Source organism: Monodelphis domestica, chromosome 1, assembly GCF_027887165.1.
Source record: "Monodelphis domestica isolate mMonDom1 chromosome 1, mMonDom1.pri, whole genome shotgun sequence".
In the NCBI taxonomy this organism is placed as follows: domain Eukaryota; kingdom Metazoa; phylum Chordata; class Mammalia; order Didelphimorphia; family Didelphidae; genus Monodelphis; species Monodelphis domestica.
This window is the reverse complement of record NC_077227.1, coordinates 469,152,432-469,179,481: the sequence shown is the minus strand read 5'-3', so window position 1 is coordinate 469,179,481 and position 27,050 is coordinate 469,152,432. Positions and strand designations below refer to the sequence as shown.

The 27,050-nt window shown below is 36.6% G+C and overlaps 1 protein-coding gene across 2 annotated transcripts; it reads right to left on the bottom strand.

Moving 5' to 3' along the window:
- WDR5 (WD repeat domain 5) lies at positions 1-25,456 on the bottom strand. 2 transcript variants are annotated; one of them, XM_056812674.1, is made up of 14 exons: positions 25,266-25,456; positions 22,112-22,296; positions 21,539-21,647; positions 19,131-19,204; positions 18,651-18,740; positions 18,189-18,278; positions 17,908-17,991; positions 14,791-14,846; positions 12,090-12,136; positions 6,166-6,241; positions 5,091-5,124; positions 3,160-3,234; positions 2,551-2,638; positions 1-952 (listed from the first exon to the last, which is right to left on the bottom strand). In XM_056812674.1, the coding sequence occupies exons 2-14, from the start codon at positions 22,190-22,192 to the stop codon at positions 852-854; spliced, it is 1,005 nt and encodes a 334-aa protein (XP_056668652.1). In that variant the 5' UTR covers positions 22,193-22,296; positions 25,266-25,456; the 3' UTR covers positions 1-851. The 2 variants fall into 2 exon arrangements, with proteins under 2 accessions (XP_056668652.1, XP_056668653.1); XM_056812675.1 differs by having other exon boundaries at positions 25,271-25,444.
- Positions 25,457-27,050: the final 1,594 nt, after the last annotated feature.

Genomic DNA, 27,050 nt, shown 5'->3' with positions numbered 1-27,050 from the left:
TACACAAAATCCCACCTTTTTATTACAGCACATGGTACTGTCAGATGTGTAAACAATAGTGTGACAAACGGGAAAATATTGAGGCTGAAGTATACAGTCATGCCATTAACAGTTCCATACTATGAACTTTAAAGATACAAAATTGTCTTTACATTGAAAAAACTTTACAATGTTCTGAGTTTTGTTTTGTTTTCCCCAGAAAGACTTGAAAATGTGCTGCAAACTTCTACAAGCAGGAATTAATGGTTGGGGGAAGGGAGGGGAGAGGGAGTAGACAACTTGTGATATAATAGTATCTATTAAACATACATAGCAAGAGGTAAAACTATACAGAAGATTAAAAGATATTTCACTACAAGGTCAGTGAAACTGGGGGATAGAAAGCCAAAAACTTACATGGCTGTATTTGGTCACAGAGTTAGAAGTGGGTAAGTGTAAGTGATATCTTTAAAAAAATTACAGAACACTTAGTTGAGGAGAAATTCATTGATGAAATGAAATTTATCCTTCTGTAATAAAAAAATTAAAAATTCAGGTTTTTGCTGACTCTATTTATACACAATATAGATTGAAACTCTTCCTTTGACAGCATCGGGAGAGTTGGCAAGAAGCATCACCAAAGTCTTTTGGGACCTTCTAGTAATACAAGCAAATTTTTTCCCCTTAACAAAAAAAATAAGAAAAGGATTCATTTGTCAAATAAGGCAGATGCTGCCTCTTCTCACAGGCTACCCATTTCAGGGAAGAAAAAAAAGGGGATTTTCCTTTAGGCCAAGAAACCATTCTCAAATATTTTCGTTTCTTGCCTCATAGGATCTACTTCTTGATAGAGTCTCTAACATCAAAAGGGCTTAACAGTCACTCTTCCAGAGTTTAATCGTTTTGTCATTTTCTAACGCAGCTGATGCAATGATGTTTTCCGTAGGGTGACAAGCTGTTGAAATCACAACATCTGGAAAAAAAAAAAGACAACTCCATTGTGTGCAAGCTGTTCATATATGGTCCTCATGACTGACCGGCTATCTACCAGGAAATGTGCCTCTAAGCTGTCCCCTAGCAAAAGAAGTGGATCCTGCACCCATCAGTCTATATCCATCTCACTCTCCTTCAAAACCAAAGGCTACATTTGAACTGATAGTCAAATCTTTGGTACTTTGGCTCTAATTAAGTTATCTGATTTTGAGAGAAGTCTACTGGGGATGAGGGGAGGAAAGGAAGAGCTAAGCAGTCAGCTGAACCTAATACTATTCCTCACTCTTAGAGCATTATAAGTAGAGCTAAAAGTGAACAAAATATGATACATATTAAATTCAATCTTAGAAGTCAGGAATTTCTTCAGGCAAATTATAGAGCTTAAAAACAAAAATTTCAAAAGGGACTTAGCTTTTGTTTCTGTGTTTAAAAGAAAGCATCTTTTAGATCTACACTACAGCATTCTACACTACAAACCCTTTTGTGTTCCAGTCTCTTCAAAAATGAAAAGAGCACATCATGTGAGTTTTCAGGACATGAGAAGAACAACCAATTACAGGGTCTCTGTACATGAAGTACATGAAATGTGAAGACCCAAAGGAACAATCTATCAAAAATTTAAATATAATGGTCAGATGAGTAAGTACTAAAGGAATATCAATGATAAAAGCAGCAAGCCAAACCTATATCTTGACTTGTTTTACAAATTTAAACTTGCCTGTCAATTAATTGAGAAGCAATTAAGCATTTCTGTAGATAGCACTGTGCTATGGGTAGTAGAATATAAAGAAGATATGATGTCTCATAGAACAAAGGACAAAAATATATTAGAAAGAAGAACTGGGTACACAACTGTGTGATAACAAAGTATAACAGGAATTAAGAGAAGAAATTGGCATAGGCTAGAGTGTCAGAGAATGTTACATGTAGAAGCTAAACTAGACTTTAACCCTCATTGCCCAGCCCTTACTGCTCTTTTACCTTGGAACCAATACACAGTAATTTTTTTTTAAACCCTTACCTTCTGTCTTGGAATGAGTATTAGTTCCAAGGCAGAAGAATGGTAAGGGCCAGGCAATGGGGGTCAAGTGACTTGCCCAGGGTCACACAGCTAGGAAGTATCTGAGGTCAGATTTGAACCTAGGACTTCCCATCTCTAGGCCTGGTTCTCCATCCACTGAGCCACCCAGCTGCCCACCAATACCCAGTATTGATTCCAAAACAAAAGGTAACGGTTAAAAAAAAAGTTAATGAGAACTGCCAGGTTAGACCTGTATATGAAGGTACCAACATGTTATGAGATTAAAAAGATACTCTGAGATGGAACACTAAGCTAACTATAGTTCAGAAAAGACCTTCACATGCACACACAAATCAAGAACACTGCATATGGCCTGGCCAAAGGTAGAGAAGAGAATGCTTGTCTGATGCCTTTAATGGTGCAGAAAGAGCAAAAAGGGGAACCACAGACAAGAAGCCCCATTTGTTATGTTAACAAGCTGTCACACGACTCAGAACAGATAAAAAAGATTCAGATTGATAGTTTAAGAAACCAATAAAAGAGGTTTTTTTCCTCACCTGTATGGCCTTGTAATTTCTGTACAATCTCTTTTGTCTGAAGGTTCCAAATGTAAACCAGGTTATCTTCTGACCCAGACACAATCCACTATGTAATACAAGGAGGTAGGGTTAAAAACATGTGGAGAGAAGTTATGTACTTCCCCAAGTTAAAGTATTCAATTATTAAGCCAATCTTTGAAGAATCATTTCATATTTTTACAATATACAAAGTTTCAGAACTGCATTCTTCTGATAGGCTTATGATGTATAATTGATAGTTATTGGTAAATTCAAAGTTATCTGGGCAGACTTTAGATATATTTACTTTCTTTTGGATTATTTAGTTCCTGCATGGCAGAAAAGTCTCCCTTTCATTTTTTAATATACTTCCAAATCTCTTGCTAGAAAATAAGTTCCTTGAAAGCAGGGATTTTTTTTTTTTTGGTCTCCCGGGGGCCAGGTCTTCAAATGCTTGATTCAGGGAAAATAAATCTTTTACAGAACAGGTATTTTGCATAAATCAAGTTACAAGTCTTAGAAAGATTTAAGCTTTCTCCCATCACTAATTTACTTCTCACCTGCCTTTGAAAGGCCCAAGGACCATAAAAGTAGCCACATGAAACATACCTTTCCACCAGTTACTGAAAAATTAGCAAAAATGCAGTATTTCTCATTCTTGTGACCAGTGTATGTCTTCAGGCACTAAAAAAATGAAAATTATTCTCAGACTTAAGGAAAGCATAGTATGTCACCCCAGAACCCACATAAGTCAGTCATTTTATTCTTAATTTCATTTGTATCAATCAACCCTAGACACCAAGCATAGTCAAAGATCATCGCTGCCATAATTCCATTTGTCTAAAATAACTGGGTCATCTACAGTATCTTACTACATCAGTCCATCCATGTTTAATAGACTCCTATTCTTTCCTATATAAACTATTTAGTGAAATCACCAAACATTTATTAGGTACCTACTACATGCCAGGTATTGTGTTAAGTGCTGAAAATACAAACATCTCATGAGTCTTTCCTTCATACAATGCACTGACTGGCACTTCTGCCACCCCCAACCTTTGGAAGGGCTTCTTAAAAGTAACAGCAGCAGCAGCTGGTGTTTAAAGAATGCTTTAAGTTTCACAAAGCCATTTAGAGTTGTCATCATATTTCTGTAGAGTTCCAATGAAAGACCTTTGTTCTCTATTAGGGACCAGTAAATAGGTAGGTAGAAAAGCAGAGTTGGAAATTCTTCATTTTCAAGGTAATTTAAACTTTAAGTCAACATTTTGTTGCTGTGATTGGAACAATTCTAGTCATTTTGTATTTTTCCAGTGCATTTTTCATTCATACTTTTATCCTGCTTAAATCAGCTACTAAAGTAGCCTAATCCTAGTAGTGTTTCAACATCCAAGCCTTCTACAAGCATGTAGATATGGACACACTTTTTTATTACTCCTAAACTTGAAACTTTGTATTTTATTACCATGTAAATGCATCCTCCACCAAAATCCTCCTCAGAAATAAAAAGTGGCCTTGAGTTTTCAAGTTATGACAGATAGTGTGAAACTATCAAAGACCATCTAAGTCAGACAAGTACCCATACAAATGAGTCTGCAAATGCCTGAAATAGCTTATTAAGTAAATATGTTCCTGATCTCTTACAACTTTTATATGTAAGTGTCAATCTGAAGTTCAAGTTTTAGGCAGTGTGGCCAAGTCTATGAAGTGCCTAGCTTCCACTAAGATTTTCCCTTTTAATTTGTGGCACTACTAATCATATAATAACTATCCAAAGTAGAAAACCTGGTGGAACAATACTTTTATTGTCTTTATAATTCACCTAATTTATATCACCTCATACCTATCAGTGGCCTATATGATTAAAAAGGAAAATGATAAATGTTGGGAGGGGATATGGGAAAATTGGGACACATATACTGCTGGTGGATCTGTGAACTGGCATAGTCATTCTGGAGAGTAATATGGAACCAGGCTCAAAGGGCCACAAAACCATGCAGATCCTTTGATCTAGCATACCACTACTGGGTCTGTATCCCAAAGAGATCAGAGAAGACTTAAATGAACTGAAGCAAAGTGAAGTGAGCAGAACCAGGAGGACAGTGTACACAGTAATACAAATCTTGTAGGTTATTCAACTGTGAAAGACTAAACTATTATCAGCAAAAAAAAGTTTGAAGATAACTCCAAGGGACTCATAATTTAAAAAAAAAAAGCTTTCCACAGCCAAAAGAAGGAACTGTAGGGATCTGACTGCTCTTTTTTCACTTTATTTCCTTCAAGAGTTTTTGATTGTATATGTTATGTGTCTTCAGTTGTAGCATGGGGAATATGAAAAGAGATATTGAATGAAAGCACTGGTATCACCTATATCAGACTATTTCCTGCCTCAGGGAGGGAGGTAGTAAGAGAGGGAAGGAAGGCGAGGATCTGAATAGAAAACTGTCACAAAACAATCATCAAAAATTGTTTCTTCATCTGATTGAGAAAAAAATTTAATTACAAAAATAATAATTCTTCCAATTTAAACAAGTGCTTACCTTCCCTTTGCTGTAGTCCCATAGCTTAAGAGTGCTGGAGATAAAGAGAAAGTAATGAATCAATTTTGATGTCAGGTCAGTATCTTCAACTAAATTTGCTTCTAGTGCTGGTCTACTCAAAAGATTTTCTACTGAAATAAGAGTACCCATATTTGAATTTTACTTTTCACTTTATAATTAGAACTCAAGGACTATAAACAAGAGTACAGAACTTATTTATTTAACTCATTCTGGCAAAATGAGTAATCCGAACCTGCTCCCAAACTTAAAATAACACATTCATGCCTATAGGGTTTAGATAGCTAATTAGCTGGGGAAAAGATTTCTTGTTTTGAAGTAACCCTTACCTTCTGTCTTAATATCAGTTCTAAAACAGAAGAGCAGCATGGGCAAGGCAATTAGGGTTAAAAGACTTGCTCAGGGTCGTACAACTAGGATGTATTTGAGGTCAGATTTCAACCTAGGCTTTCCTCCAAACTCCAGGCCTGAAGCTCTATTCACTGTGCTACCAGGTCTCAGAGCAGAGGAGCTTCCTAATATTATGAGAAAAGTAATTCTCCATAATTATTACTATTCAGCACACAACTTTAAGTCATTATAGACAAGTAGGGACAAAAATTCAAACCAAGTTGCCAGAGAATACATTTTAAAATAAACAAATCACAGGCCCTCATCAAATCTACCCCGCAGCAGGATAAGATGAAATTTCTACCTTAGAGGTACTGACCAACTTTTAACTCCCAGTCAATGTGATTCTGCTATACTATCAATCTTACCCTATTCATTCACTTGCAACCAAGAAATTAATAGTGTTAAAAGTTATTTCAAAGATGAAAGTGACTACCACGCCTCTTTACAGTTAGACTTCCCAGTCTATGAAATGAAGGAGCTGGCCTAGAGCACAAGTCTCTCATAACTCTCATATATTATATATTAAGTGCTCAAATTTTAAAATAGCATTCTCATTTATACACTTGACCAATATGACTACTGTGAGAATCGTAATAGATATAAAGGAAGTCCTTTTTGTAAATGTTTTCTTACAAACAAACAAAAAAGAGAATAAAATACTTACTTGTCCAGAGTTGCAGCAAGAATATATTTACCATTTGGAGAGAATTTCACAAAAGACACAGGAGGATTATCATCATCTGTATTAAAAATAAAAATCCTGAGATATTTAAACTGTTTGGTCTATTTTATATTATATTATTATGCCACTATCCAAATACAGGAAGAAATTCTGTACAAGATACCACCACCAGTACTGAACATTAGATTTTTTTTGTGATACTCTTTAAAAAGAGAATTTGAACTTACTTTGCCTAGGAATACCAAAGGAGGGAGAGGAGAAAGGGGGGAAGGTATGTCAATTATTTCTTTGATCTACTAAGTAAGCCATTTACATAAACAGAAAAAGATAGTCTTAAATTTCCTACTTATGTATTCTTTTGGAAACTAATCCTCCATTTGTTTTAGAGCAAATTACTTTTTGTAGATTCTTCTAGAAAAATTTTAACTTCAAAAGTACCAAAGCTCTCAAAGAAATAACAAACTGGAGGAATTCCATGTGAACTGGAACAACCTCCAGGAAGTGATGCAGAGTGAGAGGAGCAGAGCCAGGAGAACATTGTACACAGAGGCTGATACACTGTAGCACAATCGAATGTAATGGACTTTCCCATTGGTGTCAATGCAGTGATCCTGAACTTGGAGGGATTTATGAGAAAGAATGCTATCCACACTCAGAGGAAAAACTGTGGGTGTAGAAACACCAAAGGGCAACTGGCTAGATTACATGGGTCGATGGGGATATGATTGGGGATATAGACACTAAAGGAACATCCTAGTGCAAACATCAACAACATGGAAAAAGATTCTGATCAAGGACACATGTAATACCCAGTGGAATTGCGTGTCAGCAACGGGAAGGGTGGGGGGAGGGAAGGGAAAGAAAGAATATGATTCTTGTAACCAAGGAATAATGTTCTAAATTGACTAAAAAAAAAAAGTGCCAAAGCTTAGGATGCTGATCAGAAGCCTATCAAGTGGCAGCTAATGAACACGGTGGATAGAGCACCAGATCCGGAGTCAGGAGGTCCTGGGTTCAAATCTGGAATCAAATACTTCCCCAGCTGTGTGACATTAGGTAAGTCACTTAACCCCAATGCCTAGCTCTTGCTGCTCTTTTGTCTTAGAAAGGATATCAAGACACAAATTAAGGATCTAAAAGAAAACCCTAATAATATTCACCTCATCCTCTCTGGCATTCTGCTCTAGGGTGATGGACAATGCTCCATACAAAAGTTTTGCCAACATCCTATTAAAATTAATAGTTCCGGGGGCAGCTGGGTAGCTCAGTGGATTGAGAGACAGGCCTAGAGATGGGAGGTCCTAGGTTCAAATCTGGCCTCAGCCACTTCCTAGCTGTGTGACCCTGGGCAAGTCACTTGACCCCCATTGCCCAGCCCTTACCACTCTTCTGCCTTGGAGCCGATACACAGTACTGACTCCAAGACAGAAGGTAAGGGTTAAAAAAAAAAATAGTTCCATCAAACTCAATATCTTTTATAGTTTCTTGATAAGAGAACTGAAACTTGAGACAAATCTCACTCTGACCCTTATTATGTGACCCTAGCAAATCACTTAAACCCTCAGCCCCAGTTGTCACAACTTTAAATTAAAGAGGTGGGTGGTTGGACTCAATAGCCTCTAAGATCTAACTCTAAATCTAGGATGCTAGGTATGATATACTAAGAGAAGGACACAAATATTGGCATATAGATCCAAATGGCTGAAAAACAGTATAGATTAAGAAATGGCAGATCTTCAGCTATTTTAGGTGGGAAGGAGGGGGAGTGAAAGAGTGGTAGTGAAGGCCTCTGATTCTATTGTTGTGGCAAACTCCCAAGTTGGAAATTCCCTCTATGAAAGATAAGCAACTTCAAGTCATATTTGCCTTCAAGAGTTTTAGTGTGTAATATTTAAAAATAAATAATATTTCTTGCTACCCAGAGGTATATATTTTATAAAGTTTATTAGGATGGGTAGACAATCATTCCTAAGTAATCCAGCTGCATGCTAGCTTAGCTGGCCTATCTCTTTCTACTCCCCCTCACCTCGTGGTCCTTCTAGTTCATCTCATCCTTTCTCTTGTTCATCTTCCTGGTTCTCGTTGCTCCCCCTGTCCTGCCCCAAACCTTCACTTTTAATGACGTACAGACGTATGCCGACGCAAGCCGACGCAAACCTGGCGTAACTGTAGTATGTCAGGAATGTTTGATGGACAGGTAAAGTTACTCAGGAAGGGGGACGGGATGAGCTTCCTTGCACAAGTGACTTGCCACCATTACACAGTTAGTATGTATCAGAGGTGGGATTTGAAAAATGTTTCTGACTTCAAGGTTACCTTCTTAATCTAAGTGTAATAATATCACTTAATCCTCTAATTCTCTGAACTGCAACATCCAAGTTTTTCCCTCATAAGATCTTAGATCTAAACCTTACCATGTTCAATATTCAAAGGTTCCTAACTATCCCTCATAGTTCACAACTAATTTCATCCTTTCTTTTAACAATCTATTTTGAAAGTGAGAAAATATGCCCAGAGTGCCTGGGTACCATACACATTCACCTTCAAGTAACAGTGAAACACATTTCATTACCCAATTTTCTGGTAGGCTTAACACACTTATCAATCTTTGGAATTGAAGGATATGCCATAAGTGGTGTGAAGTATCCAAATACAGTGCCCTATGTTAAATGTTCATTTAATCCTATCTATTTCATTCCATTCTACTTAAAATGTAAACACAAGCATTTCCTGGGCAGCTGCCTTTTATCTCTTGGTATAAGTATCAATGATAGTAAAACTTCTTTGAATGGAACTAAGGACAAGGACAAAATATATCTAATTCTTAAGAAGCTTTGAAATCCAGTAACAAAATACATAAGACTTCTGAAGACTAATTTAAAATCCATACTCAATTGTCAATAGGGCCTATTTCACCTAAGAAATTCCATAAAAACAAAACAATTAAAAAAATGTTCCTTTATAGGCAGTTCTCAAGGGAAGAAATCCAAGCTATCTATAGCTACATGAAAAAAATGTTCCAAATCAAAAATGGAAATGCAAATTAAGCAGTTCTAATGTTTTACCCAGAAATACGAAGTTGAAACAAAAAAAGTATACATAAAACATTTTACTTAAATTAACAAATTTGGGGCCTCACAACAGTCCTATGAGGGAGGTGCTGTTATCTCTATTTTACAAATGGCAGAGAAAAGTTAAAGTGATTTGCCCAGGGTCACATACTAATGTAAGTGAATGATGACACCAAGTCCAATATTCTATCCACAACTAGGTGGTTGACTAAAATGACAAATATTAGGGTGACTATAACTAAACCAGCACAGTAAAGGAGGCATAAATTAGTGAAGATATCATGGAAAGCAATTTGGGCCTAAGTCCAATGAGTTACTAAATGATCCGGTAATATTTCTATTAAGCCTATACCCCAAAGAAATCTAAGAGGAAAAGGTCATATCTGCAGATTTGTAGCAGCCAATTTTGTAATTGTATATAACTAGAAATTATGTGAGTGCTCATTAATTGATGAATGGCTAAACAAAGTAGGGTAGATAAATGTGATAGAATATTATTTGCTATAAGAAATGAAAGGGAAGGTTTCAGAGAAACCCAAGAAGACTTTTTGAAAGATCTAGAAACTGATCAACATGATGATTAATAATAATTCCAGAAAAATGATCTATGTAATGTTACCTACTGCCTAGTAAAAGGGGATGGTCTAATGTGCATAAAAAGATATATTCTTGGATATGATCAATATGGACATTTGTTTGCTTAAATTGATATCTGTAGCAAGATTTTTTTTTCCCAATGGGGGGGAGGTAGAGATGGAAGGGAGAAAAATGCCAGATGATTTAAAAAGAAATTATTGTAAATGCTTTTTGGTAGAAAAAATTTTAACATTAAAATAGCTCTTTTTTTGAAACCTGAGCAAATCAAAACAATAGGACTAAGTTGAGGAAGTCAGATTCACTAAAGCCTAAGATGTTAAGAAGCATTTTAACTGTACTTTATAAGATATTCTCTGAGATTTGCATAAAGAACATCTTCTAAAACATCCTTTGAAATACATTTGTGGGGCAGCTAGATGGCTCAGTGGATACAGCCAGGCCTGGAGACAAGAGGTTCTGGGATCAAATCCTGAAAATTATTATTCCATGGAATTGTAAAAATATCTTAACAAAAAAAAATTATAATAGTTAAGAATGAGCAAAAATGTAGATGAATTAATAAAATAAAGACTAGCTAGTAGAACTGCATCAGGAGAAAAGTAAGGTAGAATCTTACTCCTGTTTTCTATCTAGGAAGGAGAGTCAGGACTTATTCAGCAAGCCACATTTACTCAATCATCAAGTTTACTCACAGAAAGCCAACATTTCAGATCTTTGAACCCTAGTTCAGTAGGGCTTTTCAGAATCCTTTTGTTATAGTAATCCCCTGGAGCCAAGCTGATGTAAAATGATTGCAGTAGGCAGTTTCTTTTGGTTCAGCCTTATCCCAACTCTTAACATCCCACCAAAGGTATTAGCTGACAAAGGCTTTATAATAGAGTTGGGATAGGGAGAAGGAGAAAGATATAGAATAAGTGTGACAAAAGTCTACAGTGGGATTTGATGCAATAGACAATACTGTGTATCAATGTGTATTTTTCCACATAGGAACTACAAGAAAGTATTAATGAACATTATCATAATATGTATAGGATGGATTCAAGGGGCAGAGAAGAACTGGAAAAGAGAGATTAAGGGACTGACACAGAACACCAAGTGGAAGCAGATCCAAGAACAAACCAAGTATTTTAAAAGAATTCAATACAGAGAAAGATTTAACAATGTTTTTATAAGGTTGGCTAACAGGGACGAGAAAGAAAAGGGAACTTAAAAAAAGTATATATTCAATTTCAAATGTATATTTTCATTTTTCAAGAGTAACACACAAATGTAAAGTTATATACATATAGATGACATTAGAAAATAAACAAGGTTAGAACAGTTCCAGGAAGAACTAAAAATTAATAGTATGGAGAGAAGAAAAGAGAACAGAAACAACCAGAACAGTGATGCCATGTTATCACAGGCAAGCAGCATTAAAGAGTAACAAAGAAAAGGATGAGAAAAAAAAACCACTAAGTTTGGAAAGGAGATCATAGCTAGTGATGTTAGAAAATATACTGACCTAACAGGGGAAATAAATGGAGAGTACAAATTGCCTCTCAAAAGATAAATGGGATGCCAGTTCCATGGACAAAATTGTTTAAAAAGTATCACTCCAAGACCAGAGATGTACAGGGACTCAAGAGAAGATGGAAGAAATTTAGAGAGATTCTGGGCCCATGCCAGGTCCTAGAGGACAAAGATCAAGTCATTCTCAACTGTGTATTCCTAGAACCTAGTAGAGTACTTGCAAATTGAGTGTTATCTGATCAACTATAAGCTATGTTAATGATACAGAAGATGAGTTCAGAAGGACAGCTGTTGGAGGGAGGAATTAATGAGAACTTTCTTAGATGACATAGTAAAAAATGGGAGGCAATTTGAAAGAAAATAAATTTCTTTTTGTTTAACCTAAAGATTCAATTAACCTCTAGGGAAAGGACTGGGAAAATAGAGGGAAGATTATCACTCCCATCCCCCTCTCCCCCCAACATCAATTTAAATCTCACCTGAGATGCATCAAAACCCAAGAAATGTCAGTGAAGGAAAAAGTTAGGAAGCGCTAAGAAGTCAAAACCAAGTTCTCCATTTACATTTCAAGCCACCATGCCAAGAACAGTTATTACTGCAAGATTTCTTTTAACTAACTTTGTCCTTCATAAGAGAAAAGTAATAAGAGTAGAGGCAGAACAGACAAGATGAAATTTCTCAGAGAATCCCATTAAAGACAAACAAAAATGAGCTTTGTTTACTTACCAATAAGTGTTTTTAAACATTGGCCTGATGCTGTATCCCAAATTCGACTTAGGAGGAAAAAAAATAGTGTGTTAATATAGGTGAAAAATTGATAGTCTGAAAATTTTAAGAATTGGAATATGAGCAAAAAAAAACGAAATTATTTTCATTTTTAATGCATTAAAATTATCATTAAAAGTAAGTAATCAAATATAAATTTTGTTCTGTCCCATTCCAATTATAAAGTCCTACTATCTTTGGCTTTGATAATTACTCAGTAAGTATATGTACAAACAGCCCTGACCTCTTCACAAAAATCTTTCATATTTCATAAGTTTTATTTTAAAAATTGCTTTAAACTCTTTTATAACATTCTCTAATGTAACAAACCATTTCTGATTACTGAACATAGTCTGACACTTTTTTACAATTATAAATATTTTTATAAAAAATCTTTTCCCCTTTTCTTTATATTCTAGTTCATTCCTCTTAACTTTCCCACCTCCTGTGCTTGAACCTTTTAAAAAAACAGAAGTTAGCATTTATAATGTAATATAAGGTTGGCAAAGTGCTTTACAAATATTTCATTATCTACTTACATCTTATTTTCTTGGTGATAGGTGTTATCATTATCCCCATTTTACAAATAAAGAAACTCAGGTTGAGACTAACTGACTTGCTCTGGGCTCTGGATCATATTCATTTGCTTGTCTGAAACTGCATTTGAAATCTGATCTGCCAGACTACAGAGGTCCAGTCTCTAACCAGTGCACCAACCTAGCTGCCCTTAGCAAAAAGAAAAAACTCTTAAGCAAAATCAACTAACACTGAAAGCTTGCCTGGCAATGGATTCTGCATTACCATCCATGGTCCTCAGCCAGGAGGGAACAATGTCCGCCAAGCCTACTCATTAACATTCTGCTTGACTTCATTAATGTTGTTTCGACATTGTAGCCATTTTGTAAATTATTCTCCTGGGTTTTTTTCTAACTCTGCATCACTTTGTGCAACTATTCCCATGTTTCCCCGAGCCCATTTTTTCATTGTTTATATTACATTCACAATTTGTTCGGTCAACCCTATTTTCTTTCTAGTTTCTTGCTACCAAAGAGAATGCCACAGATACTTTGTTATTAAATATAGGATCTATCATTCACCTCCATGAAGTTCATGCTCAAAATGGGTCTATTGGGCCAAAAGATAGCACTCATGTAGTCTCTTTTTCTCATATAAATCCAAATTATTTTTCAGAATGTTTGGGCCAATTCATACCTCCCCAATTAGTGCAACTCTCTACACTAACTGCTATTCTGTTTCATCATTTGCTGATTTTCCTTTATAAGATTCTAAGGATAAAATCCTAGGCAAATAGAATTGATAAACTGAAAGGCATTCATTATGATTTGTTTCAATGTATGCATTAATCAAAAGTCCTACTAATAATGTATTATATCATCTGTTGTCAAGAGTGATTTCATTTTTTGGGTTATTTTTTGATTCTGGTGGCTATTAATGGATATCTTAAGGTTGTAGTGATTTCTTTTCCACTGGTTACTAAGGAATTTGGGTAATTTTTCCTTATATCTTCACCTTTAGAACCCATCCAAATGCTGGAAGGGATGTAGGAAAATTAGGACACTAATGGACTATTACGCTGATAGGGTTTGATCTGGTCCAACCATTCTGAAGAGCAAGTTAGAACTATACCTAACGTGCTCTAAAACTGCATACTCTTCCACTATTTCCCAAAGAGATCAAAAAAAGGGGGAAAGAAACTATTTCTACAAAAATTTTTATTGAAGTTTTTTTTTTGGAAATAGGGATATTGTCCAACAGTAGAGGAATGGCTGGACAAGTCATAATGGAAAACTACTGTACTACAAGAAATAAGCAGAATGATTTCAGAAAAATCTGGACTCACATGAACTGATGTAAAGTAAACTGCGCAGAACCATTATACAGTGACAGCAATTTTTTTAATGAAAAATTGTGAATGACCTATTTCTCAGCAGTGTAGTGATTCAAGCTAATCCCAAAGACTCATGATAAAAAAAAAATGTGATCTGCCCTCAGATAAAGAACTAGAGTCTGACTGCATATCAAAACATACTTTATATTATTTCACTTTTTCTTCTTTTTGTTTGAGATCTCTTCTACAAAATGTCTAATATGGAAAAATATTTTACATGACTTCATGTAAAATCTACATCAGATTATTTACCACCTCAGGGAGGGATGAAAGGGAATGAGAAAGGGTGGGAAGGAAGGAGAAAATTTAGAACTCAAAATTTTTTAAAAAATGAATGTTTAAAAAAATTGTCTTTACATGTAATTGGATAGAAAAAATTTTTAATGTTTTAAATAAAGAAACTTAAAAAAAACCCTTCATCCTCTAATGATGGGAGATTTTTTAAATCTCATATTCATCAGTCTATTGGATCCTGGATTTAGATTTTGAAGGGAATTTAGGGGTATAATCCAAGTTCCTATCATGGATAAAGAAATTAGTGATGGAGGTGAATTACTTGCTCAATCAGTTACTCATACTAGTAATAAACAGACTCAAATCCACACCATACAATTTCAAATCTAGTACCCTTTCTATTGAATCATGCCACTTTTTTGTCAAACCTGCATTTTTCAATAACATTTTAAGTATCATCCATTGATATGTGCAAAGAAATTGTGTTAAGATAATGGCTAATACAAAATTTATACTTACCAGAGACCATCATAACTACTTGACACTATCAAGGATCCATCGCGATTAAAATGAACCTACAATTGAGGAAGAAATAAAACAAACACTTTTAAATAAACCAAATCACACCCATTTCTAGACTAAATATCATGAACAAAATAGTTTTTTAAGATGATAACTCAGGGATAACTTTCTGATATTCAAATCACTCATATACAAGGTGAATCAGAACCATAATTCAGGTAATATTTTTAAAAATAGAAATGGTGGATTTATGATTTATTTTAATATATGGTTCTCAAAATTATCTGCTAAATCTAATGACTTTTACTCATTGTCCAATCTTCCCAATTTTTTTTCTTTTACAGTTTTGGACATTACTCAACAATCTGTTGTCAAACTACTCTGTGGATGTTCTTTTCCTCCCTTAGCTTTTAGTTCTTGGTTCTCCTATTAGACTGTTCCTTTTCAGTTTCCTTTGCTAAATCATACTTCATGTCCTCCAAGGATGTTTCACAAGGCTCTTTCCCTCCACCCTCTTGTTAGTTAAACTTACCAGCTACCAAGAGTTCAATTATCATCTTTAGCCAGACAACTCCAACATTTATATATCCACTCTTCATCTCTTGAGCTCTACTCCCATATAATCAACTCCCTAAAGGACATTTTCATTTAGATGTCCCATAGTAATTCAAACTCAGGGAGAAAACTTAACCTGTTTTTCCAACCTCCACCCAAAACCCTCCCAAAACCCACTTTTTCTGATCTCCCATTTTTGTTCTAACATCACCATCTTTCTAGTTACTACAATTTACAGCCTTGGTCACCCTCAGTGCTTCAATCTTTATATTTATTCAGTAGCCAAGTCTTATTGACTCAAATGCTGACTCATCCCCTCTTCTGGACTCCCTAATTCAAGGCATCACCTCTCACCTGAACTACTCAACATTCATCTTCCTACAATCATTCAACTATTCATTCATTCTATCTAGTCTCTTTGCCTATCCTCTAAATAGCTACCAAATTAATGTTGCTAAGATATTTGGCCCTATTTCCCACCAGACCCTCAGGCTCTCTATTTCTTCTAAAATAAAATACAAAGTCTTCAGCCTCATATTTAAAATTCTCTGTCATCTAGTTCTCACCTACCTTTCCAGACTTATTTCATATTATTCCCCTTCCCATATATTCCATCTCCCTTCTCTGTGCTTTTGCATGAGTGGTTCCCCATGCATGAAATGCACTCCTTCCTCATCTTCAAGTTGAAGAATCCCAACATTCCTTCAGGTGTCACCTCTTACATGAAGCCTTTCCTAATAATAATAATAATAATAATAATAGGAGTAGCTAGCATTTATTTAGTGTTTATGTGCTAGAAACCATGCTAAGCATTTTATAAATATTTTGTTTGATCCTTAACAACACCCCCAGGAGATTAGTGCTTTTATGATTCCCATTCTACAATTGAGAAAATGAAGGCAAAAAGAGGTTAAGTCCTATAATAACACAGCTATAAATCTCTGAGGCTAGATTTGAATTCAGGCCTTGATTCAAGCCCAGCACTCTATCCTTGTACCACACCTCACTGCCTTGATAATAATTCTGCTCTCCCTTTCCTCTCACAAGTTATTAATGCTCTTGTCTTCCTGAAATTGTTTTACATTTACTTTGAAACATACTGCCTTTAGAAGAATTTAATTTTTTTTCCTTTTAGGCAGACTGTCCGTTTATCTTTGTATCACCATGTAAATATAATGATAGCATTTATGGATATGCCTAATTTAGTCTAGGATTCAGTAAATATTTATTGAGGAAATCTAAAGGCAGTCTTGATCCTTTTAACTACCAGGGAATATAGATATGCATACAAATAACTATTACTTCATCCTACCACTCCATATTTTCCCAGTGGGGTAAGGTAAAAATATCCAGAGGTGTTCTGAAAGACTAGACCAAACCATCTGATTGGTCTGAATTACCCTCTCAACTTGGAATAAAAAAGAATATTTATTTTAGTTTTAGTTTCTCCACTTAAGGCAGTGAAACTGAATTGTTTCTCTTTGAAATTTAAAAACCTTGTCTTTGTCAAAGATAACTAGGTCCAACATAATAGACATCACATATCCACTTAGGCCCAAGCTCATTGCTCAGGATGTTCAGAGAAAGCTTTTTTAACATTCTCTTTGGTCTATGTTCACCACTTATTCCCAAAGTGGCCAGTATTCCCAACACATGCTCTGCTCATTCCCTTTTCCCTATCCTGACTGAAGCTTACATCCTATAAGGCCTAAATGAAATTCTATACATATCCCCTTTAGTCCTTTCCTCATCACTCTAGCTCACAATATACTTTCCATTTTTTTCAATGGCACTAGCATTGGCTAATAATCCACCCTACTTTCTTGTATTTATTAAGCACTTTGAAATTTTCCCAATTATTTAGCACAAGGGTTCTTAATCTAGAATTTATGAACTTTTCAAACAAAACCATTTTGATAATTGTATTTCTATAATAGATTTCCTTTCTAATCTATGTATTTTTTGTATTTAAAAACAATCTAAGAAAAGGATCCATAGGTTTTACCAGACAATCAAAAAAAACATGGTGTAAGCAAGGTTAAATGTACTTAAAGTCTAGATGTTTTCCTACCCTTTATCATATTTTTGTTTCTCCAAATACTGTGAATAGGGTTCCTGTTGTTCCTATTTTATAGCTAGGCAAACTAAGGCATAAAAGGACTAATCAATGGTCACAAAAAATTTGAATTACATAGTTTAATGCTCAGTTCTCCAAGAAGATAATAAATACCTAGAAGGAAAAAAAAACCACTTGCCTATCAATTCCATAAATGATCCTTTTCTCATAAAAAAAAAAAGATATGTGATTTCATTCACTTAGGGAACTCTCAATGAGGAAACTCCCTCTTGCTAATGAAGACTACTAGCTTTTATCTTATAGTCTTAGGGAGTTTTTAGAGGACACTGTCAGGTGAATTGCTTTGTCTTGGGTCACATACAGAAAAGGTAAGGCTAGAATCCAGATCTTCCTATCTCTGAGGTTAGCTTTCTATCCATTGTGCCAGGCTATGTTATAATTAATTAGTTAATATATACATATATATACATAAAAGGACTTACAGCTGAAACTGGATCAGAATGAGCAGGTAAAGTCTTGAGGCACTTTCCTGTTTTCACATCCCATATCCTTACACTTTCATCAAACTAAAGGAGAAAAGCAAACATTAAATAGTCAAAATGGAGATTTCTGCAATATTGCCAATTACAAGAGGCAATATTGATTCCCTAAACATACATAGATCCCTCAAGTGACTAAAAACTAATGCATGATAGAAAACTGTCCTATTATATTGATTGCACATGTTCATAATACAAGTTACTTGCCATAATTAAAAACTTACAGAGCCTGAAACGATGAGATTGGATTGGGGATTAAAGTTGCAACAAAAGACATAATTACTGTGACCCTTCAGCGTTTTCAGACACTTCCCCTAAAAAAAAACAACAACAAAACAAAACAAAAAACATGAGACCAAGTTGTTTTCTTTAAAAAAAATTCACTATTTGAACTAAACTTATAGAAAGGTTAAGAAAATATCCTAGAATGTCTTGAAATTCATACTTATATGAATAAACAGCTCATAACAAAGATTTATACAGCATCACAAAATTGAACTAGTTGGCCAACGATCCCTTTGGAAATTCTTCATTTTACTCATTCTGAAAGGGAGAAGGGATATGCCCTAAAGTACACCTACTTACAAAAATTAAATCCTTGTTCATCCTTCAATTATAGACAGCCAATAAGTAATTAGGGAGAGAGAGGAGAGGGAGGTATATGTAGAATCTAACCAACTACTTACAGAGCTAACATCCCATATCTTAAGCGTTTTATCATCAGAAGCAGACACAAGAAGATTGGAGTCTGAAGACCAAGCAACATCTGAGATTCCCTTAAAAAAAAAAAAGCAGATTACTCCTAGGTGAGAGGCCAAGAGATATAAAAAGAAATAAGCACTAGGCACTTCATTGAGAAAAACCTTAGCCAATGCATTAATACATTAATACATAAGATATATGAAGTCCTGTGAAGACACGCAATTTAGTCATTTTGTTCAAAGTTAGCAACCACTGGTGAAATAGGCATGAAATGACATATTTGCAATAAACGACAAAGACAAAATGTATAGCAAAGCTTTAAATTAAATTAGTTTCCAAATCTGAAACCAATAAGCCACACATTTTAGCTTTTAAAATGCTGTTATCCTCTTAGGTTCCACTGTACAACATTAACTTATATTTTATAACAAACTCCAAAAGAGGTATTTTTTAAAAAAGCCTACCAGTTTGTGTCCAGATACTGTTTTCTCAAATTTTCCATCATATGCTCCCCAAATTTTAATGAGCTTATCTGCAGCTAAAAGACAAAAATATTTATTGTTAGTCTATCAGAGATAGGTAATAACTTTGGCTTTCACAGGATTCTCTTTTGATGCTCAGAGCTACATTGCGAGGTAAGCAGTTGGTTACTCTCCCCACCTCCAGCTTCTGGTGATGAGTCCATACCCAAGTAGAAAAAAAGTTGTTCTGACTACAGCTAAAAGTTTGCATTTATCCCTTTATTAGATTAATGGCAAGCAGTGAGATCTTTTCTAACTGCACCTGCAATAACAAGAATGAAAGAAAAACTGACATTTCTCAATGAGTACACAATACATTCCCCAAGAGGTAAGGAGGCCCCTGTGGGTTTTCAGACTACAGACTGAGGAAAACTGAGGGACAAAACACTGCTTTAGTTTTTTACTTCATACAGTGTGAAATGAATCTCAAGTATGAAATAAATCAAATAGGATTTAAATGCCTACCTACCTCTACCTTTATGTAACTAATAACTAAGACTATGATTTAATTTTTTTTTCAATTTCAGAAGTACTCTGAAAACATTACCCTTGTTTAATTATTAAAGTACAATTCACTGTATTCCAGATAACAAGGGGAGTCAGGAATAACCAGTCTAAAAGAGTGATTATTAATAAGTTCAAGTAAACCTAGAAGGAGATCTCTAAATGGAATTCCCCATAGCATTATACACCATTTTTATCAATGAATAAGGATGATGATACATGCCTGTCAAGGGCTTGAGGCTGGGAGACAAAGTTAACACAATGAATGACAGATGCAGGACACCAAAAAGCTCTAACACAATAGAACAGTAAGCCAAATCTATTAAGATTAAATTTATTTTTATTTAATTGTATATAAATGGGAAAAAATTCAACTACAAAGGTAAAGAATGGAGGAATATAGGGCTATACAAAAGTTTATATAAGAGATCTGGGAGTTTTTTGGAGACCAAGTTTTACATGAACATAACATGGCAGCTGAAAAAGGTTAATTCAAACTTACTTTGGGAAGCTAAAATTTCATTGATATGCAAACAGTAATCACTCTTTGCCTTAGTGGATGGTATTCATGAGTTGTTATGGCTGAATTATCAGGCAGTGAATCAGCCTTTCAGTCTTAGCCAAGACAATTCTCAGAGAAGTCTTAAGGTTTATATTCAAAGTCTTCCCAACTAACTTGGGCAGACCTCTAAGAGTGTGTGCTCTATTGATGGTTTTTAAGAGCCCAGGCACCTCCACACAATGAAGTATTACTTGGATCAAACTTTAGTAGAGGAATGCAATCTTAGCTGGGACACTATGCTTTTATTAATGCACAGAACAAAGGAAGAGATTACAATAAAATATAAGAGGATTGTATTTGAAGGTCTACATCCAATCTGGATAAAATTTTTAAAAGGCACTTTAAAATTATATCACTGGATTAGTTAAAAAAAAAAACTGGGGGGGGGGGGGGCAGCTGGGTAGCTCAGTGGATTGAAAGCTAGGCCTAGAGATGGGAGGTCCTAGGTTCAAATCTAGCCTCAGACACTTCCCAGCTGTGTGACCCTGGGCAAGTCACTTGACCCCAATTGCCTAGCCCTTACCACTCTTCTGCCTTGGAGCCAATACACAGTATTGACTCCAAGACAGAAGGTAAGGGTTTTAAAATGTAAAAAAAAAACAAAAAAAAAACTGGGGGTCCTCAACTTAAGACTTGGAAGAACATTGCATAACTTTGATACAAGTCACTTACCCTTGCTAAGCTAAGGTTCCTCTTCTGTAAAATGAGAGGGTTGGACTATGTGGCCTGCAAGGTCCCTAAAAAGCTCCAGATATAACATCCTAAGATAGTTTAAGAACTATCATATGAAAGAAAGATTAAACTTGTTCTCTTTGGTTTCAAAGGGCAAAATTGGAGCCAAAAGCTCAGTTTCAAAGAAGCAGATTAAGGCAAGAGAAACAAATTTCCTAAATGGAAATAGCCAAAAGTGGAATGGGTTTTCTCCAAAGCAGATTTTCCCTCACTAAAGTTTTTAAGCAAAAGTCTAGATTAACAATAAGAATGGTTATTTTATAGAGTTCCTTTCTGGATATGGGTACCAAAGTATCTCGAGTTCTCTTCAACTCAGATTGTATGAAAATATTTAAATGCTGGCTATATGTGATTAAACTAGGAAATCTACTTAAGAAGTTATAAGCAATGGAATTCCCACTTATCCCTTCAGCAATACTGATGGAACAACTTAATATGGGAGGGGAGGGTTGCTAAAAAAAAGTGGTACCTCAAAGACTGAAACCTCAGTCTCAATTTTCTCAACAATCAAATTAGATAGTGATGTTATGTATTTATTGGGAATTATACTTACAAGAACTTGCTAACCATTCTCCATTTGGACTAAATTTTACTGAAGATACAGCTTTAGTGTGTCCTGCTAGTGTGAACTTTAATGCGTAGTTTGGCTTTACAGGTGCAGGCTAGAAAGAACAAAATTATACATCAGAAAGTAACCATGGTCAATCAACCTGGATCCTTACAAAATTAGAATGGTGCAAAAATAATATTGATAGCATTTTACTTCACTGATAAAAGAGAAACAACAATTTTCAATAATATATCAAGTGGCCAAGAGATCACTACAGGTATGCAGGTAAATGTTTAATAACCTACTCTGGGAAAAAATGTATTCATGAAAACACTTTCAAGATTAATTACATTATTAACATCCCCATCATTTCATCCAGATAATCAACAAGACAATAAATCAAACCCTGATTTGTAACATTAACCAGATTTCTGAGGTGTTAAGTGCTCACACTAAAAATTTAGTTGCTCTGAGCTTAGGGCTAGCATACTCACCTCTGGATTAACCTCACCTCAACAGAAATCTTTACATGCTTATTTTCACCTGGAAGTACATCAGATCTATTAAGAAACACACCTTGCTCTGATTGGTTGATGAAGAAGGTGTAGACTGTGTTTTTGTGGCTTCTGCCTCTGGTTTCTTTTCTTCTGTTGCCATGGTTCCGAAACTAGTAAATTAATCTGGAGGTGCTTAAGGATGAAAAGATGATCAACCAGAATGCTTCAAAAGTGAAAAGAAAACCTGTGTTTGGCAATTTGAACCTGTAAGGGGGACAGGAAGATGTAGGGAGAACCACTATTAAAAGGAACTTTTATTTAAAATAGCAATATCTCAAAAAAGTTAAAAACAAACATTTAGCCATAATACTGAATGCTATCATGCAAAAACTTTTAAGGTTAAGAATAAATTAAATTAATTTATTATATAGTAGTCTTTCATTCCCTGTTCCTACCTTTCAGTTTATTAGGGCCAAGCTAGCCCTGAACTATCTTTGTGTTCCATGTTGGTAATATCCAAAATTATGAAGGAATGTTCATTATGTTATTCAAAAGTCTTAAGAACACTGTTGGGAAATCCAGTATTTCTTTAATGATTATTTTTAAAGTGTTTTTTAATTCATAAGATACTAAGTGACAGGAGGAAAACTAAATCCCTGCAGGATATAATAGTTTCAGAAGTCACCTAGGATTCAAGACATACACCATGTGAGACAAGTTAAAAAGATACACCAAAATACAAGCCTAGTATACTTTAGAAGTCTTATGGATATAATCTGCTGCTTCAACTTCATACTATACACACAAGGGTGTTTTCTAGAATGTTTCCCTAGTGAGCTGAGAAGCTTATTTGCTTATGAGATAACCAGGAAACAGCTGAAATGCGCAAGTCAAAGTCAGCTTTGTGTTGGAATTTCAACTGCCTTGCCTTCTGTAGCAAAGCTTGAAATGCTGCACTGATACTCTGCAATCAAGACTCATACTGCAGATGAGAAAAAAAAATCTCTACTGCAGCTCAATTAGATTTCAGCTTGACAAAGGGAAGTATTGAAAATCTGTACAGTAAGTAATTATTTCACCTGCCTCTTGGATCAGTATCTCTGGATATGGCCTCAACACTAACTTCCATTACTTGACTATCAAGCACATACCAGTTTAATGACATGAGGTAAATGTCTATTTTAAAAACCTAGTATTTTCTCCATCAAAAAGCCTTAAAATCACCATGCTGGAATCTATAATTTCTGTTTAATTTAGATGGAACAAATTCTAACAGTTTAAAATGTTTTACCAGAATTTTTGGTTGCTCTGAGGGGAAATAAACCATTAAAAATAATACTAAAATTGGCCAGTCATTGAAAAAAGAGATGGGTGGAGGTGGGAGGACTTACATATGCACCCACTTTGCAAGTCTTCTAGCAAAACCAAAAACACAGATATCAAACTGACAATTAAGGTGTTTTTTTTTTCTTCCATTATAACAGGTTTTAATCAGCAACCCCCTACCCCTAATATATCTAGGAAAGGCTTAGGGGTTTGGTGGTCATAACCTGGCAAAGTTTAAGGTTTTTTTTTGAGATCTGAAGGAAAGTTAGAATGGCATCAGAAGGATGAGGAGAAAAAAAAATTTAGTATCTGGCCTAGCCACTTCTACGAAATAGAAAAATATATGAGTAAGGGAGAAGACCAGTATGAACTCAAGTCAGACTACTAAGGGCTACTAGGTGAAGAAATGAAGAGGCAGAATAGCACTACTACCTCTGCCCTCAAATGCATGAGTCAGCCTCAGGTGAAAGGGCTAGAAACCTAACTCTCCCAATGAAAGATGGAAGGAGGTACCCCCTGAATGGGGGAAATCAAGTCATTTCAAAAATGTGACTCAAAGAGAAAAGTATGATTGGGTGGGAAGGAAGAAAAATATGCAATTAGGAGGGCAGAGATCCCTGAAAACAGGGGAAGCTCATCCTACAGTTTGACCCCAAATTAAGGATTGAGTACTGAGATACGGCGAAGTGAACTGGGCCATGGCTACCTGGGAAGAAGATACTGTTGAGGAATCAATAAAGAAAAAAGAAGTCTGCTCCCTATTCACACCTAATGGTGCACAGAATTTTTAGGGAAGAGGCAGTCAGAATAAGGTCAGGCTGTCTGTGTAAGTAAATGGAATGGAGAAAAAGTTATTCAAGAAAAAAAGGAATGCCACCCTCTTAAGTTTTCACACGGTTGTTCCAGGATAGTCTTTTCTTATGGGAGATAAGGGAGAATATTGGGGGTTTGGCTGCCAGAACTTAGACTGAACTAGAGGTAAAAAAGTAACAAAAATGTCTGCATTCCTTCTTGAGTCCAAAGCCCAGGTGTTTCTACATGAGGTAAAGAATAAAAATCAGGATTCAACTATAGAACTAAATTCAAACCCAGATGTTTCAAAGTGGAATTTATTTTTTTGAGGGTTAGGGGATAGGGTGGATCATATGCTTAGGTGGAAATGATTTGTCCCTCCCTATCGGTCTGGAAAAGTGTGTGGTCGGGATGGCTCTCCAAGTACAATCCAGAGGTTTCAAAGTAAAGGGAAGGTGGTGTAGTTATGAGAAAGAATGGAGGATAAAATTGAGAGGTACCCTCCCAATTCACAGACAGGTTTTTCTGAGGGTGGAAAAAGAGGGAAAAGCAACTTGGGCTTGGCTATTTAGAGGATACAGGGAAGAAGATTTGGGAAATGGGGGGCCTTGTCTCTTAAGTATTTACCAGGATATTTCTAGAAAGGTTGAGGGAAGACGGTGAAGAGGAACAAACTGGGGCCTATCCTTCGGGGACGGGGCACAAACGAGGTACATATTCAGGGGTAATGGGGTGGGGTGATAAGGGGAGACTTGACGGTGTGGTTAACTAGAAGGAATTAAGTATGGGCACGGGAGCAGCCAGGATTGGGGGGGTGGCTTTCAGGAAGGCATGCTCCCCACTCCTATCCCTTGCAGGCTGCAAGGAGGTGGGGGTGGAGGACACAGGGGCCCCCAGGGGAACCAGCTTCTCGGTGAAGAAGGAAATCAGGGGAGGCCTTTGAGGGGTACACCCCGGGCCGGCGGACAGGCGGCTCTGGCGGCCCAGGCCCGTCCCCCGCGGTCTGGCAGACGGCCGGGGGCCGGGGGCCGGGCGCGGCCGTCCCCCCGGGCTCACAGGCCCAGGCCCAGGCCGGGCTCAAGCAGGCAGACGGACGCCGCCCGCCGCGGGCTTACCTCACCTCCGCTTGGGGCGAAGCTTCCTCAGCCGCCGCCGCTCATGAGGAGCGCAGCGCGGCTGGGCCCGGGCGAGGACAGACGACCAAGCGCCAGCCGGGACGAAGTGGAGGTGGCAGCGGCAGCGTAAGCTCCTCCTCCCGGCGCCAGGCGGGTAATGTGGACAGGCAACTACCCCGGGCGCATGCGTGGCGACGGGGCGGGGGGGCGAGCGCAGGGGCGGAGCGAAGGAGAGGGAGGAGAAGGAAAAGGAGGGAGGAAGGACACAATACTAGCCTGCTTCCGAGACAGGCTACGGAAAGTCGCAGGGAACTAACTTCTCAAATGTCCCAAACTGCTTAAAGGATTTCCAAGTCAGCGTGTTTGCAGAGTCTTAATGGCCTAGTTAGTAGGAAAGAGAGTTTAGACTGCACTTGGTTCAAACCCGGCGTTCTACCCAGGAGCCATACGAAGTTCAGGGAGAAGTGACTTGTTCTTCTGAGTCTTTGAACTGGAAGGCACTTTACAGATCCCCTGAACAGGAGGGAGCATAGGAATGAGACAGACTAAGGCAGAGAGACAGAGACCGAGAGGGAGAGACAGCGATGGAAATCAGAGATGGAGGGAGAGGAGAGAAAGAAAAAGAATATTATTTATATGTACACGTAGATGTATATGTCTCTGAGGAATAAACATAAGGAAGCGGGGAACTCCGTAGTATGGTGGAGAAAACGTTGCACTGGGAATTGATCACTTAAGTTCCCAGCTCCAAAACAGTACTCCTGTACTTTGGTTTCCTCATTTGTAAGATTAAGGTAATAATAACTTCACTACCCATATTACAGAGTTGTGAAGACATTGATTTGGAAACTCTAAAGTGATTTATATGTAGTTGTATATATAAGCTATCAATATTACTATTATTCTAGCTGTAGGGTGGGGGGAAGAGAGAGGAGAGGGAGGGATTGACTGGTCAGGAGCCACAGAGGAGGGAAATAGAATGTTATGTCTGGAGATCAGCTAGTTTGACTGGAACCTAGAGTTTTTTAAGGGAGAAATAAGAAAGCTGGACAAGGAGCTAGATTATAGAAAGCATCGAATGCCAGACTGAGGAGTTCATCTCTTATCCCAGGGAGAATGGGAAGGGTTTTGTGTGTGTGTGTGTGTGTGTGTTTTGTTTTGTTTTTTAGAATGGGAAGGTTTTTGAGAAAGAGGAATGACATGGTTATACTTGTGCCTTAGCAAGATTAGATTGCCTTGTGACATGGTTATACTTGTGCCTTAGCAAGATTGGTAGGTAAGTGGAGAATAGTTTAAAGAAGGAACCTAGGTTTAGAGATCACCTCATCTACTGGTTCATTTTTATAATAAGGAAACTGAGGCCCAGAAAAGTGAAATGACTTAGCCAAGTTAGAACAAGTTACTATATGGGTGAATACAGTCAGTGTACTTTTCACTGTGCCACATTATGCTGCCTATTGGAGAGACTGGATACTGTGACAGCAATTAGATGGCTATTATAACATTCCAGGCAAGTGACCTGAATTGGGGGAAGGGTGCCAGACTGAAGAGAATGCATATGAGAAATGTTAAGTGATTTGAATCCACAAATCTTGGGAAATGGTTAGACATTGAGGGGTTGGGAGTGAAAGAGAAGGGAGAGTTAATTATTGCTTCAAATTACATATCTGAGTGACTGGAAAGACAATCGAATCCTAAGAAAAAAGGGAAATTTGGAGGAGAGACAAGATTTAGGAATGAGAGAAAAAATAGTTAGTTCTATTTTGGATGTGTAGACTTTAGCTA